The following is a 17,384-nucleotide window of genomic DNA, read 5'->3' as shown; positions in this document are numbered from 1 at the left end:
GCATAAATGTCCTCTGTATTGACTAACTTACATGAGCCTCCGAACCCAGCTGATGCGGTAAGGGTAACTGGGCAAGAAATTGCAGGCTTTCTGTATCGAACAGGAGGCAGGTGCCATTTGCACAACCCACAGTCACCCAGGAGCGATGCACTGACAGACAACTGGCTCGCGAAGTCTATGAAAGAGGGAAGGAAATAAGACGAATATAATCATATAATCATGACAGTCCATCATTACAACCAATCAACAGACTGAGATAAAAAATGCCTTTAAGAGATGGTTAGGTAGCGATACGTCATCTGAAGACGTAATCCAATTGTTACACACAGAAGAAAGTAAAAGTATCTGCCTACTGGACATACATCGTGCGTATCAGTCAGTCTCCACATGAGCCACAAAGTTTGACGGAGGGCCGACAGCTGAATAACCAAATTTATGGTTTCACGCAGGCGGAGTGGCTGGATGAAATATATCCAAAGACTCACATCTGAAGCAGCAGCAAAATAAAGACATCAGATAGCTAGGGACTTAATTCAAGTGAAGATAGTCCCTGTGTGGAATTATACTGGAGTTCTGCATCATTCTTTTTCCGAATGAGAGTAAAGAAGTTGCCAGTAATGAGGTTTGAGTATTTTATGCTGGTACAGTAATGCATCCTCTCAACCAGTCGTTTTTACAGCTGGTGACACTAACCTGCTCAAATAACGTACGGGGTAGAGTGGTACACTTCACCCGTATTTCAAGTCACTGGCGACTGATCACGGTCTCCCGGATTATATGGTTAGAACGCCAACACTCAGACCTTCGACCTCCTCTGGAACGAAAAGGCCTTCAGAGAGCAGCAACTTAGAAGAACCATATTTGACACTGGCTGATTAAGGCTCGCAACCATATTCTGGTAGGAACGCTTGAGTCAGCTGTTGCTTCGTTCACCACGATAACTAGCAATAATTCGAAACAAAGTTAGAGCTCAAGCAGCGTTGTAGAATCATTCGACATTCCATCGAGACAAAACAGAAGTCGACAGATGTCGATAATTCCAACCCTAATGTTTGTGAATAGTTCAAATCAATTTGCAGTTTGTATTGTTAGATCAGGTAACTAATAAAACTAGTGAATTGGCTGTGAACCAGAACACTTTGCCGTGGATTGAAACTCGTACCGACTGAGCAACTCCAAGAATAGGCTTAAAAGAGAGGGATTAATAGCATGAAGCGAAAACAGCGAAACTAATCTGATTCAAAACTTGATCGGAACCTATGGTACTCGCAACTTAAATGACCAGACCAGATTGCAACAATGAGCACGAGCCATAGTGGCAGGAAACTGTCTAAATTGGCGGCGAAGCCTATGCAAAATCCATTCTAAATGACAGGGAAATCACCCTATTTATGGAGTGAACATTATACCAAAAGCATTTTAAAGTACTCGACAAATCTCATGAACAATGTCTGCGTGAGATATCGCTCATCAACTGGTTAGACTGAATCTCCAACACTGAATTCCTCAAACGTGACATCAACAAGGGAACTGAATGTACCTTGATGTAAGACAAACGGCTGACAATGGTGAGGAATGGAACTCGAATCCTGGGACGCCCAACATTCAAGTAAGTTTAAGAAACTCAGTTTCAGACCTTGGGAAAATCTAGTACTTGACAGCGGTCAGCCGTCCGCACAAGCCTGACGAGCTTTGACTCACAACGAATATCAATGCTAGAACGTAGGTGCATCATTCGAAACGAGCACGAACACAGTCGAAACCAACCAGAGCTGTAGAGCCTGCGGATATACGTTCGTGAGCAGAATCGGACACGCAGGTCACTAACATCTCCACATTAAGCAACTACGGAAGCGCCAGTAAATCACCTATGGAAGTCGCCCTCATTCCCAGCTTACATCTGCCGAGGACAAGCATGTCACGATCAATAATCGAAACCGGTCCTGCCGTCACACTAGGAGATGACATTACAAGTGTAACGGTGGGTGCTGCTGATGAAACCCACGAGTAGCACGTGGTTTTCTCATAACTCCACTTCGCGTCTATTGGAAAGTGAGATTTATTACGGAATTTGTAGAATCGCTTTGTAACGTTTGAGTGATAGTCAATGAGTATCCAGGAAAGTTCAGGAAGACGCGTTCGAGAAGAAGACGGATACACAGCTTCTATAAACGAGAGTTATGCTTCCCTGCCTAATAGTCTGCAACAGTTCAGTTGATGTTTTCCAATAAATAACTCCGCAGCGAAGGCCTTCCTTTCACCAGTAGTAAACCGACCACTAGTGCGGCGCCTGACTAGCCATTCCCGCTTAAAAAGCGTGGTGAAGGATATCCTCCAGAGAGCATTTTTATGGTCCTTTATCTGGGAGAACCGCGGCATCCCACTGAAACACGGATGAGGCAGGCGTCTCAGGATTACGTCGTAATGCTTAAATCGGCTGACGGCTCTCAGCAGGGTTCCGCGAGTTTGTCTGCCGGTCTTATTTTCTCGGGTTTACATCGGGACCGGCGGCACAAACCATTCCTACTTTATCTACTATGGGCGGGCGTTCCGTGGATCAACCTCTATTGACAAATAGATCCGTATCGGACACCTGTCAACAATGAAGATTCGAAATGTCCGCAGCGAGTATTATTGCACTAACAATGATGAAATCTATTTCAAACTAAACAGAAATATTCATTCCTCCCCATCTCTCCTCATGTGGTCCGTCCAATTCGATCTATATAGTAAGGTGGGGGGAAGTGTCCGAAATGATGGTTCTCCTCATAGGAATGACCACTTGTGATCGATATATTCAGGTGCGCATAGCAAAAGCACACACAAAAAGCAATCATTCCGTGAGTGCACAAGCTCTATTTTCACCAACCCGACACATCGTAGGCTTCGGGTTTTAAAAGAAGAAGTGACACGCCAGCAGTACATTTACCGCTATCACGTCAGTCAATGATAAAACTCTCCAAAAACTGTGCACAGGCTACTGCGGACGCAAGTCAGAAACTGTCAGCATGAATAATTCACCACAAAGCTAGAAATTGGTAGTTGGCCAAACAGCGGTTGTAGTTGCGTAACGCCCATGTATCCAATATCAGAAAGATCAACACAGAGGCACATCAGCGCACCTGCGAGAACACAAGTGTCTAAAAATAGATCTAAAAAGGGGTGAAGTGAATAGTATGCCATATATAGTTTAAGACCAAACTTAACAACGACAGGCCTTCTGCAGTATCAGTTCTACAGGATCATTTCTGACAAAGTTGTGAAATTTTCCCGCAGGAACACGAGTCTGGATGGGAGTGAAATCAAATCATTTCATAACAAGGACAGGAAATGACCAGAGCCCTCTCAATAGAATACGAAACACAACTATCCAACTTTGAATTAGAACTGCGAGGAAAGCGCCGGAAACAACGGAAACATGGAAACTAAAGCCTACGGGGCAACGAACATAAAAAACACTGGGCGATCTGTCTGATTGATCTGCTAATCTGAGGACTCATTTAAATCACGGAAACGTGGTACCACAGAAACTTCGGTCACTGATAACCAAAAACAAAAACGGTAGGAAACAAGTATGTCCTGATTGCGAGATGATCAATGCGACATCGTGTGCAGAAAACTGATCCTCCCTCCAATCTCAAAGATCCAGCAACATGCTCTAACTTGCAGATTTTTATGAACCTGCACACCCCTGAAAAGGCAAAAAGCATCCATCCAGCTCGTTGTAGGAAAGGGGTGATGTCGCAGCTAGACAAATTAAATAACCTGACAAGAAGGGTTCGCGTTCCCTGATTTTTGTAAAAGATTAGCTTCCGCTGGGTAGTGACAGAGCCAAAATGGTCGACATTCTTCCGTCCATTCTAAAAAGTTTAGTTTGCTGACCAATACACTGGTAAAGTTCGTGGAATGGGGATTAAGAATTTCCTCTAGGGGTACCATAATCTGAACAGAAATAATTAGGGACACTCTATGTATCAGTTTGCGAGATAAGAAGTTATTTTCATGGACACATTCTTCCAGAAAGCAGAGTTGACAAAAGCGATAACCTTTGAATGCAGTCCTTCGGAATTCAAGCAGATCAAGCGAAATCTAAACCCTGAGGTGTTCATTTGAGGGAAGACTGGAGGAAGGAGTGGAAAAGAGCTGAATACGCTCAGTTGTGACCATTGTTGCACACATGTGAACTTCATGACAAGGTGTAATGGCCATTAGAGATGTCGAAACGCGACGCTTCACATATGTGCCTGTTCGTGAAGAAAGACAAACCACACCTACAACACCAACAGCTAGTGAAAAAATTACCTCATTTATGAAATCACACTTCAGTATGCTATACGTATCCGAATACCCACCATAAAATTGGTGAGAATTATCTGTCAACCTGGTCAGTCAAATTCAGTATGGGGTAAAGCCAACGTCCAGATCTGTGTCCAGTTACAGTTCAGTTGCCTCTATTCATCTGATCCGGTTATACTCTGCGTCTGATTCAGTTGTATACATCTTGGAAAAGTGGTTGGCACGACTTACACAGAACATCCAAGTGTAATACGACCATTCATTGGAGGAAAAAAAACTTGTGCAAAGTCAAAGCAACGAGCAAAACTTCACAGACAGTTTGAAAATAGGCGAGAAAAAGGTGCCCGATTACCGCATAAATGTGTGCAGCCGAGGCAAACTTGTTTTAAAACCCTAGAATTGCCCTGATTGCGACACATCCCGTAAAGCAGGATGACATCTTGCACGTCTGCGACGAATGTGTTCACAATCTCGAAACCGACACATCGAAACTCAAATTTGCAACTAGCATTGGATAAGAGATGAAACACAACTTACCCGCAGCTCAACCCACTTGTCCAGATATCTTTGGTCACTGAATTGCATCAGATGTCCAGCTTTGCTAACAACAAGGGTGAGAACTTCTCCACCCTCGGGACAGCCCGAAGAAGCTGCATCGCTGTGCTGAGCAGAACAAGATGACCGGGAAACACAGCACACGTCCATGAAGGCATTGTGAAGGAGATCGCCTAAAATGGCATTTCGGCCGTTCAGAGGTATAGTTTCCTTGTTCTGAAGTAAGAAGTTAAACTGAGCGAAAGAAATAGCAGGGACTCGCCCAAAGGGCAAAGAGGATGTATGGAATAAATACTTTAATCGTAGTTTCCCACAGCTGATTCCGTGGATAAGATCGAATGTAGATGATCCAGCTGGTGTAGGAACTTCGGCAAATAATGAAGGTCAGTTGTAGGCTTTCCGTATTCAAGGTGTGCTTGGACATCCTGTACGCTTCTGATATGACCGTCCGAATCACTTCTATGAGATAATTGCAAGTACAACTGATTTTCTTGGCACCTCACTAGTCAGTGCGAACAAAGGCGGGCCCGGGTAGCTATTGCTTCGGAGGGTGTTGGAAAAGTACTTTTACCGGCAGTGTAGGCCTTGTCCTATGTGTTGTCCGCACTGTTTTCCAAAACTGGTTTTACAGTCGGTACAGGAGTTCTGGATACCACAGTACCTGGTCAGCAACTCTGGTGAAAAATCAGTTACTAAATGTCAAAGAAGAAATGAGCGGAACAAAATTTAAGTAGAGGTAATTGAACAAACACAGAAGCGCCAGTGATTTTGTGATGTAACCAAATGAGCGAGAGCCTCAGCCGCCGATCGGGTGGGTCCTTAGCTCTTCATCCTTACACACACCATGCATCAACGTGACTAAAACCATGAATTAGGTTACTAACACTTCTTTGCTATGGCACAGTCGCCCTTTGGAAGAAGAAATAAGGTATGAAATAGCCGTACTGAAGCGTGAGAACGCACCAGGACCGGACGGTCTGNCTAATCTAATTGCCTGCCTCCTCGCCCCTTTTGGGCTTACTGCTGTCGACTGGTGTGAGGCGGAGGCCGCCGCGACTAGGCATGTTGTTGTGAGTGTCAGGTCCATTCATCAAGCGTTTGATTCCCTATCTGACTCGATGCTTGTTGGTAGTCACATCTGCAATGTACATTTGGTTACTTCCGTGAGGAAACCTCGAGAAATGATGTCCCTCCCCCTTTTTAGTGTATTGGCTCGCGACTTGACAAAACGTAGTCCTGAATCTGTCAGAGAGTGTCGCTATGATTCCCTGGGGTTTCTTCTATAACAGGCCGGAGACTCAGTCATAGTTGGAGGCTTTGGTAACCGGACCACTCGGCTGAGTGGATTTGGTGCCGCCAAGGTCAAATCGGGTGGTCACTTTGGTGTGCACACGGGACGCGCGGACAGCTGTGAGCCCCTGTCGCACAAGTGTGCTAATCGCAGACTGTTATTTTAAAGTACCAAATTCACCAACAGTCAAAATCGCTTGACTACATGCCAGCGAACACCAAAACCTAGAGACTAACTTGCCATCAAATTAAGGTGGTGAGGCTCAATTGCTGCTCGTAGCCGCTCTGGAAGTACCTGCGCCCTGATCACCACAAGCACATTCATTGATAGATGCTTCGCTGCGTTACAACCATGCCAACGCAAGTGAACAAGGCCTTATAGTAAGGAAAACACTGGACGGGGAGAGGAGGCACCTAACTTCGAGGGTGTCTACGCTTCCATCAAGTAAACACTCCGAGTGGAAACTGGCAGCGTTTTGGCCGGTGAAAAATGTTGGCTGCCGCATTGTTCAAATCGGCACATCCTGGAATGCGAACGGTACCAGCAGCACTCGAACATCCAGCATTCAATTTTTCTACCCAAATATAGTCCACCTCTGAGATTGGGGCACTCAGAATTAAGGGCTTCTCAGTAGGGAAAAACTTAGCTTGCATAACACATAAACCGGTTACCGGGCCTTCGCTCACAGACATCGAGTACGCAGACGACATAGCTCTTCTAGGATCTGACCCCGTGGCAATGCAAACAAATACTAAATAACCTAAATAATTCTGCCTCGTGATAAAAAAAGAACAATGATAAATTCATTTTCCTCATACGCACTGTTGACCACCGTCAATGTACGCAAGTACTGTTATGGGAGGTAATAGTTGCAACGGCTAGGGCGTTTTGACTTTCAGTGGATCTCCGTCAACCTCCAACGACAGTTTCGTACATAGATTCAGTTAACCGTATCTTATGCCGTCGACAGATTATCACGCGGTACTTGAATTTTTCGGTTGACTGGGTTTGGTTTTATGTCAATCAAGGCTACACAATGGGAGCAACTGTCGGTCCGGTACGCAAATGTCAGCGCTAAAATCCGCGTTGTAAGTTGGCTCCTGGAACGTTGGGTTCACTGAACTATAGCTGAACGCACGGCAAGTCTTTCACGAGCTGTCGAACAAAGAACAGTAATCTACAGCCGACAAAAAGTTATCATTCCCATTTTATTTCAACAAAACCCGGCTAGAATGATTAATGCATGCAGGGACCCATGCAGGATAAAATTGATTCCTGACTGAACCATGGTTGGCGGATGATGATCCCACGGACTGGTAAAGAATGGAAAAGTGGATAATGGCCCGATCGCTGAACGAACGCTTGTCGATGGGTGTGGAAACCACTACTTGCACCCAAAATCATTACATTGAATCAGGAATGCAAAGGGGGGGAGAAAGCGCACACAAATAAATTGGATCACCACACTGCTTGAATGCAGTTCAAAATTTTCCTCCCTTTGAGGCTTTTTGAGGCTCTTTGAGGCTTCCTGTGGTACGGTATCTGTTTGAGGAACGAACCAGCTATTCGGTGTTAAATACTGAAGCGATGAACTAAATAACCTCCCATGACAGCGCAAGCGACGGCTGAAAAATCGTTGTGTGTTAACTAGCGAAAACATTATTCGCGGTTAACGGATTCGCAAAGCACCAGCCTTCAGGGGTCTACGTCCTTAAAGATAATTCCTTTTTTATAAATAAGGTATTCTTCGGGCTATTTGTTGGCTAAGCTGATAGAGAATAACACTGCTAGTGCAAGGAAAACCGGGATCTAATTTCTACCACACCATGTGATAGCGACATGGGGATAGGACAGGAGAGGAACTGCGTCCATAAGACTTTCACATGGTTTTTACGGATTCTCGGGCACAGTAGTGGAACGAGATGTCCTCTGTGTGGTTGACAGAGCCAATCATATGGAATAGCGATGCAAAAAAGGAGCCACAGTAATGGAAAAAGTACTTACTCGGGTTCGCTTGATCTCCAAATACCAAAAACGCACATGGCGAACACCAACAGTGACAAAGAACTGTCCGTTAGGACTGAACGCCACTCCATTGATCTGGACAGAAAGAGAGTGTAAAAACGGTCACACAGAAAACTTCCCCTTAGGTGTAGTGCAAATACGGCCTGGTCCATAAACAAACAAATAGAAACGAACAACAGCGCGGCAGCGAGATTTTCATCCAATTTCCAACTGGTTAACCAGACAGCATTTGAAACCCGATCATTAAACAGACTGAACATCCCAAAGTGTACATTTCTTTGTTATTTCTTTCTAGTGAATGAATACTGTTGGCAAACTGTTTTCGGTCACCAGACATTAGTTATTTGAAGTGTCGCGAACAGGCTTGCGAAAATGCTATAATCACAACGCACCTGCTGAGTGTTGCAATGAGGACACCGCTGGGTCGACACCCCAATGCACTCTACATTGCAACGAACAAAGACAGGAATCATCCAAGCTCTATGGAATTGACTTAATGAAGTGCGGATAGCCACTTCTACATGTACAGGAGTGTTCATAAGATGAGTTTGAATTTTTCATCTCATCAATCAAGAGAAGAGGTTAACAACTGGTTTGTGTGGAACTGAAACTGTTTATTTGGTGCTGCTCAGGAGGGAGCATTTTAGCAATCAGTCGGCCACATGGGTTTACTTTGGAAGGATAACCTGGTGACCAAGTCTCTAGTTCTAGACAGCAGGCTTCGAATACACTGATGATATTGCTCGATTCTGCGACATGTTGGACACCTTAGCCAACCAGGTCTAGAAAGTTATATGGCTAAGCCAAGATTTTCTCCGTTATATAAGGGTATGGCTTGACCTTGGCAGAAGAGATAAAGTGAGCGAACAAATCACTGCACTCAAGTACCTGAATACCATCATCTTGTCTCACTATGAGACCACAGAGTTTGACGTGGGTATAATTGTGTTAGATGCCGCTACATAGCTGAGCGATGCCTTGTGGAAAAACGGATTCATTCTACGCAGAAAACATGGTTCGTCAACAGGAGTTCCTAGCCATTGTACAACGCGAATTCAAGGGTGAGAGAAGGTTCGCAGACTACAAAGAGCACGAGTTCGTCGGTGTAAAGTGTCCCCTGTAGCCGGTTTTTATACAAACCCAGCATCGAAGGGAACCGAAAATACGGATCTGAACAATAAAAATACATGAACTGAGGTTATAGGAAGAGCAATAGGCTGTGGTCTCAAACTGCACACCAGGAAAACATATACTGGGGGTGAAAGGTAGGAGGCATCATACTGCAGTAAACAAGAATAAATATTTACATCATAGGCAGGAAAAGCTTTTGGATCAAACACAGAATGACCCAAGGGTGACACGTACCTTGTTGGTGACCTTAGCACTGGCAACTCGTTGTCCACCCGTTCGGTCCCATACATACACAGTGTTGTCATCTTGGCTACCCAAACTAACCAGGTAGCGTGAGGATGGGCTAAACCGAACGGCAATGACCCGAAAATGGTGTCCGGCGAATTCCGCCAGGTGTGAACCATCCGACACATTCCACAAGCGAACCATAGGATGATGTCCTGACTGGAAGCCAAAAGCGTGGAAGAAGAGCAACGCTGCGGATTATATCAAAGCAAAACATTGTGACTCGTTTTGGGAAATTCTCTGAAGGTCCATATACAAAAATCCGCGTGGCCTTATTCTTGCCCCCGTATTTAGTTACACACCAGGGGGCTTATTCATTCTAATGACCGGAGAAATATATAATCATCTTATAAGGAACACAAACAGAACAAACAGAAATCCGTCAATAGATAATGCTCGGGAATAGACCCTCAACGCGAACGTCTACACAAAGCATGCGAAAAACACAATGCATGAAAAATGATTAGTGGAAACAAGACATGAAATATCGATGCAGAAACTGAATGTCTTTTTGGGCTAAGACTGCACATGTGCTAATGCGTTCAAAAAAGGATTTTGAATACAATACCATTCACAGATGTTGAATGAATCCGCGAACCATAAGTCAACCTTAGGTAACATCGTTTGGTATTTAGTCAATGTTAATTAAAACGGTAGAATCAACGCATGCTGGAACTGTGTCGTCAAGGGCCTACCTAATCCATCGGCAAGCTGGCTGCACAGCGAACATAACAAAAAAGGAAAGCCAATGAAAATTTGCGGTATCTTTGCTGTAAGTAGTCTTCTTCTAAAAAAAGGCATCAGTTCAACCTTCAAAAAGCCGAAGAATACACGCCCACATAGGAATAACAGGTACATCACACGACCGCCGTCCTTCATTCCGATGTAGTATTGCCCTGTAACTAGTTATGAGCCCTGTGAATACGAAGCTCACCGACAGTGAAAGTCAGAATGCAAACAGTACAGACGCAGAATGATAAACGAAGACGGAGTTATACTCACTTCACCAGTTGCAATGAACTTCCCATCAGGACTGAAGTCCACTGCGGTGATAGCTTTCTTGCTGGCGCTTTGGATAAATCGTTGCCGATCCGGGTCCAAGGTACGCAGAACGATTACACATCTGTCATGGGAACGGTCAAAGCGGAAGTTAAAAACACAACGGATACTGCGTAACTAAACTAAATAACCCAGAAAAAACGGACAACCAACACACAAACAGATCGTATCATATACCACTCCTCAAATAAAGATTACTTGAAGTGGTCTGCAGACAGAATTCCAGTTTCTCAAAAGAGGCTCACCCTGCACAGAGGACACCGAAATAAAGCCAATTCATGCTGAAAAGCCAAGAAGCACTGAACATTCGTGTCAGTCTTGCTGAGAACTTCCAGGAGGCCGCATCTCACATCCTTGGAGAGAGTCGCCAAACAGTACTGCAAAAACAAACGCTTGATGCACATTGACAACAGTATATTGTAGCCCACGGTCAATCGCTGGCAGCTGCCGGTCGACAGCGACTGAATCGTTGGTCACCTACGCATACTTGGAAAACAACTACAGGCCTGTGTGGGTTCTAACGTGGTGCTGCACAAAGGTCTCAACGCCGATGAGGACACGACGGACTAAACTGGGCAAACGAGTTTACTAGGGCTGTTGAAAGCCGCCAAAATAATTAATCATAAATTTATATCCACCACTGAATTGTCAACGCTGTCTGTCGACCCCTGGAAATTCCAGCACATTTGCCTATTATGCTGCCGTAACAGTGTTCCAGAGAGTTGTTCAGCTGTATTTCAATACTTATGTGCTTCTGAATAACGCGTCCTAGAAACAGTGCATTATTGGCAAAATCACGGTTAGAGTGGAGAAACACGTTGCACTCTTTGTAAAACCGATTTGTCGGTTTATATTATGTTGCTTGGGGCCTCGATATCAGAACAGATAATAACATATGATAACGGATAAGTTGAAACGAAGTTGTGCGTAGGATTCATCACCAATATTGTAAGTATTTAAAGCGCCTAGAAGACAAAACTCAGTGCATGAAAAGATATGAGTAGTTAGTGCGTTTTAACCCCAACGTTTCGGCCATATTGATTGACCTTGACAAGTAGTTTCACAAGTAGACAAAATAAACTGATAACTACTCGTAGATCAGGTGGCTATTCATCCGTTCGTGCGAGGCTGATGACGTCCGCGCTGATGATAGCCCCGTGATTGGTGACGATAAGTTTCCAAGCAAACTGCCAAGCTCGACAAACAGATAAACAGCTTCCTGACCCAAAAACAAAGAATGCATAATAAAGCTAGCATCTGAATCAGTTATTCAAAACGTTCACAGAACTGCCAGTAATACCAGCTGCATGTAGTTATGATTATCATAGATTGTATCTCGCAGCTGGTCTCTGATTTCTCCTGACTAGATACACCACGCAAACATCAGAATGACGTGGAAGGTTGGTACCCCTTCGTATTCAAAGAAATTTTGCAAAGGAATCATGAGTGGGGTCAACTTTATCTCAATACGGAATGACAGTCTGTTCCCTTTCTCTGAAGATTTTACTCAGAATTCCTTGATGCCATGAACAGTGTGACCTACGTTACTTACGACAGAAGGCAAACGAGTAAGTATGAACATCAGTCATGGCACTCCACAGCCAGAAAAAAAGGGGAAAGTAAAGTAAAGCGGTTTTTGCTGCTAGTAATACGTTTTAACTGGACGGCTTAGATGATCTAAAATTGCGCTCTTCATGGGTTCAAGTTAAGATAAAGAACAGTAATCAAGTGTAAACTACAGTAGTCACGTTGCCAGATGACCATGGTCAGAACCTGCTTGGTACTTACCCAGCAGCATAAGCTATCGCTCCGGACGCTTGATCAAGCGACAAGGCACAATTATTGGCTGATGTGAATCCGAGTACGCGCTCCAGAACCACTTGGTTGGAAACCTACAGTAAGATTCGCAACAGGCAGTAGATTATACCCAAGATCAGTAATAGCGACGATGGAAAGTGCCGAAACATTGCGTATGAATAAGAAAGAGTGATAGGTGAAACTATGGAATACATGTGGCATGTTCTATATTATTGTCTGCCCTTGTGTTAAAAACCCTGCAACACATGCTTGTAAAAGGTGACTGAATGGACGTTGCACTTGACTGGTTTTCCACTGTTTTCCTCAAATTATGCTTTCCCTAAACTGTTGTGCGGATATCAGGCACCATCATAGCTCAGCGAACAATAATGTGGGAATGATCATGACACCTCAAAGATAATCTGTTGAGGTAAAAACCGAAGTGGAAGTTCAGTGCTTCAGGTTCGCTATTGCCGGTCAGATTCACTGAACCTCAAAAGCCAAACAAATGATGGAAATGAAGAAGTGGGGTTAGTAGTAATGATGGAAATGAAGAAGTGGGGTTAGTAGAAAACAAATCCGGTTGCGTTTGAAAAGAAACACAATACCCACTTGCATCCGGCATCCTCGTGGAATCTGAGCCGACCTATTTGATCGCGAGGGCATTTTATGGTAGGTTTTCTAATCCATTTCAGTTGACAGAACTGTGGATGAGATTGCTGATGCTCTGTAGGACAAGAAGGAATAAAAGCAAATTGTTGAACGATGACGGGATGCGAGTTGGGTCATGCCGTCCTTAGTCAGACAAAAACTCATTTGACAGGTAATATCACTGCTACAGTTATAACACTTTCACTCAATAATTCAAAATAAGATAAAACTACAGTTCATGCACTATATTCCATAATTTTCTGGAAAACCGCTAGCGCCGTTGTGACTCCGGAACAAACTTCGGGGCGTACTTAGAGTTAGGAACCCATTGGGGTTTCCGCGACCACGAGTCAACCGGGTCAACTTTTGCAACTGTCATGTGGACTGGGAAAGGTCTGCTAACACGAGTCACATGCCATTGAGACGTACAACGAAATCTTTACAGAAATGAACGGTCTGGTTACCCTATGTAACAATCTCAGCAGATGAAGCCCATACCCAGACGTTGAAATGGTGAACACCGACAAGGTGGAATCTGTCTAATTCCGAACCATCAACGTCAACAGTAGTATAAAACTGCGACTGGAAGACATCCGAAATTTAGAGGTTTTAGAACACTGATGTCCAAGAACTATCGTCAAACCAAAGTAGACTGACAGAGTCCCCAGTAAGGCAGTAAGACATTCCTGTTTTAGCATCTCAGGACCACCTGAACAGACGATGCAACTTCGCTAGCAATGGTGTGGCCATGTACGCAAACCGCAAGTGCCCAATAATGACGTGTCAAAGGTGGTGTGGCTGTCTTAAAATACCTTACGTATAAAACGCAGGAACATAGTGACCACACAATAATCACCATCAACCTCATGAGCTGCAACAACCGTGTACTTGCCATGCAGTGGATATAGCTGCCACCGTCTCGAAAACCGACGATTTAGGGAGGTGGGGTAGGTAGATGCGCATTGGAGGCATTGATGCATAAATACAGGGTTCACAGTGAACTCATCATTGGGAGATATGGGAGGGAGCTATGCATTGAAGACAATATCTTGGATATTTGAGCACCATTGAGGGCGTGACTGGGTCATGTCTGACAATGTCTCTAACCGTTGATACGTCCCATCTCCGGGTCCTCATACACGGAGACGGCAATGACCATCGCAAGTGAGCTTACTGGTAGTGGCTTTCGCACTTCGCTGCCAAGTCATTGTTTGGCCCACACCGGCTCATTTCAACCATTCGTGTGGTTGTGCGAATACAACCTTTCGAGGAAGTCGGTCGACTGGCGTACAGGGCACGTGGCCAAGTCAGCGTAACATACGGAGTGTGATTCGTTCACTTATTGTGAGTGAGCTATTTCTTCCAAAAATCTTTCGTCGCACTTCAGCAATACTGATCCGGTGTTCCCACCAGACTCAGACAGTGCTCCGAAGACATCGGGGATGAAACACTGAAAGTGTTTTGACGTCCTCAGCGCGTAACGACCAGGTTGGTTCCAGCTGCTAGTTTCGGTCACCGGAAAACGAGAGTGGAACATACAACCAAGCCTTGGAGGCGAAGGCGTGTTCAGTTTGTTTAGAAATCGGGTAGCTACGCATTGAAGGCGATAGCTTTGATGCACGAGCGCCACTGACTGCACAGGTGGGCCATTTCCGCCAGTGTCATTAACTACTGGTGAGTTGAGTCCTGGGGTCCCCATCCAGGAAAACTTACTGTCCGCATTACAATGCAGGCAGATCCAAGAACAGCTATGTCATCTACGTACTCGACGTTTGTGGGCGAATGCCCCGGGAGCACTTCGACCCCACAGGCACTAGAGGATGGTAGTGACTGTTCCACACTTGTAGCAATGACGAAGTTGAAGAGGAAAGGTGCCTGCTACCAGTTGCTGTGGTGAACCCAGGTGAGAGCTTCCATTACACCTTTACGCTCCCATTGTAGATGGTTTACAGAGCCTTAAGGAGGGTCAATAATTTATGGGGAACACCTTTGCTCCATATGCACTGCCGTGGTGCCTGACGGTCCGCGGAGTCAATGACTAAGTTAAAGTCAACAACACCATTGTTGCTTGCTGGAAGTAACGCCGCTGCCACAAAACCCGACGGGGGTCAGCTGATTGAAGCATCCTGCTGCTGGACCGAACCCAGCATGGTTTTAAACGGATCTGTCTTTCCCTGTGCTCAGTCAATCTTCGAATGATAAGACCAGAGAGCACCTTCCATACCAGAGCTACCAGATTGATGCCACGATGGTATTCACACATCGTCCGCGTACCCCTTTCAAAGATAGGAATAACTGCCAACATGCTCCATTCTGCCGGCACTTTCTCTTCACTCCATATCGCACTAATGAGCTTTGTTAGGTGGGTCTACAGATTCTCCACCTTCTTTGAAGAGAGCTGGATACAGACCGGCTGGTCCTGGCTCCTTCTCACGTTTCGGTACTGATATTTCGTGCATTATTTCTTTTTCCAAAGGGTTATTAAAGTTTGCATTCCATTCACTTATGCACTATCTCAATGGTTCGAACCCGACCTCTGCCTCTCAAATTCCCCTGTCTAGGCTTGGGCAGCCTGGCAGTATACCAGCCCTCGTGCCTCCTTCGTGTGGCATGGCAGCTAGGTACCGGAAGGGTGCTACAGCTAAACGATCTATCTCCAGAGGCTGTGTCGCAAGAGCCAAACTAAACTGTTCTTCGAAGTGTTCGGCCCATCTTCCCAGTCGATGTTTCTGAGGGTGAATTAAAAAGCGTCTTTTCCACTTATCATTTCCAAGCAAGTTGTATGCCCCAGAAGGAATGACACTCGTAAATTAAGGCCGTCAACCGGTGGCTGATGGTCCACAGTTGATTGACAGTTGGCGCTGTCAGATTACGCGACGCGAACGTTTATGCTGAAAGTTCGTACTTGCCAGAAACGGTTCATGGTCGGGACACAGCTGAATGAGTCGATCTCCGTTGTCTGTGCGGCGAGTATCGACCCCGAATCGACCGCCCAAGTATGATTCTAAGGTGTTCAGACAGCCGACTTGCGCATTCATATCGTCCGCAAGCACCACAATTTCAGTGATTCTAGCTTGACTCTGGATACAAAGTATCCTTCTCAGCGTCAGAACTGCAGTCCGCTGGGACATAAGCCGACACTATAATCAGGCACCACTTTTATGCCGAGGCGCTGGGCGTGAATGAGCTGGATAACCGGACAGCACAGACAACCGTCCACCGAGATATAATCCCACAAACCGCGTTCAGCTATGGAGCTGACTGCAACTCTCACGCCATATATTTCACGGGTCATCACATCTGGATTACCGGAAACAGAAGGAGAAATGTGAAGGACCCGAGTTCGTCCTTGGCGTTCTGAGTTTCAAAACCACGCTTGGGTTTCGTAAGCGTTTCGGAGAAACAGCATACCTCAATTTTCAGGAAGTACAATGTGTCAGGGAGCGTTGCCTGTTTACCACTTTGATATAGAGTACGGACGTTAAAAGCTCCTATACAAAAAGGATCTAACGGATTTAAAAAGGTGTTATTTTGTTTATTGTTATAGGCAGCGGGGAGCATCAGGTCCTTCGGTTACACGACCGACAGCCAAATGACCCAGCGACGTTTACTTGCGTGGTAGGAAGGGGTTGGAGAGGAACACCAGTGGACATAGAACTGTGCGGGGAAATGATAGTTCCCGGTTGCCCAGACCGAGGAGGAGGGTTTGGTTGAGGTACCCCATCTTGAGCCTTCAACTCAAAAGTCTGACCCACAAGGCAGTGGGAGGATGTAGGGTTTTTTTTCAGGGACCCTGCCCATACCCTCTGACTCAAAAGTCTGACCCACGAAGCAGCGGACAGTAGGGTTTTTAGGGACCCTGCCCGGAGCCGATGACACAATAGTCTGACCTGCTCAGCTGCAGGGGGGTGGTCTACCCCAAGGTCGCAGGGAGTAGGACATTACTGTATCACTTCTGATGCGGCTGCACACAGCAGGTGCTTTTGAACAGCACCAGACTTTTCGGTTTTAAGGGTATTTCGACCGTGTTGAATAATGCGCCGGCGGTCACAGCCAACCACTAGGCGATCGGAGTGTGCAGTTTTTACGGATTACCTTCTCGAAACCGTTCTTTCTCGGAGGAAGGCAGTATCACTGGCTCCACGAATATGGACATGCCGGTGGCGCGAAGACACAAGTGGGTAAGTTTAGTGCTGCTAGGATCCAGATGATTGGTCTGGTGGGGTTGGCCACGAAACGCACAGACAGCAGAGAGTACCTACTGCAGGTGCGTACTGACCAGACGTTCACTTGT

The 17,384-nt window shown here is 45.4% G+C and overlaps 2 protein-coding genes across 2 annotated transcripts in view; both read right to left on the bottom strand.

Moving 5' to 3' along the window:
• T265_09296 (hypothetical protein) overlaps positions 1-5,067 on the bottom strand; it is a gene marked incomplete at both ends in the record, with an annotated part of 44,413 nt that extends 39,346 nt beyond the window's left edge. The window contains 2 exons of the mRNA XM_009175324.1: positions 32-175; positions 4,834-5,067. Of these exons, the coding sequence (XP_009173588.1) occupies positions 32-175; positions 4,834-5,001 (312 nt within the window). The remainder of the gene's footprint in view (positions 1-31; positions 176-4,833) is intronic.
• Positions 5,068-8,132: 3,065 nt separating this feature from the next.
• Positions 8,133-12,534, bottom strand: T265_14802 (hypothetical protein; the record flags this gene model as incomplete). Its single annotated transcript, XM_009175329.1, has 4 exons — positions 8,133-8,242; positions 9,533-9,742; positions 10,586-10,706; positions 12,431-12,534. Coding segments are annotated over 4 exons (543 nt in total), but the record flags the coding sequence as incomplete, so codon positions are not given.
• Between the last annotated feature and the right edge of the window lie 4,850 nt (positions 12,535-17,384).

Source organism: Opisthorchis viverrini (assembly GCF_000715545.1).
Source record: "Opisthorchis viverrini unplaced genomic scaffold opera_v5_267, whole genome shotgun sequence".
Taxonomy (NCBI): Eukaryota; Metazoa; Platyhelminthes; class Trematoda; order Opisthorchiida; family Opisthorchiidae; genus Opisthorchis; species Opisthorchis viverrini.
This window is presented reverse-complemented; position numbering and strand designations above follow the sequence as displayed.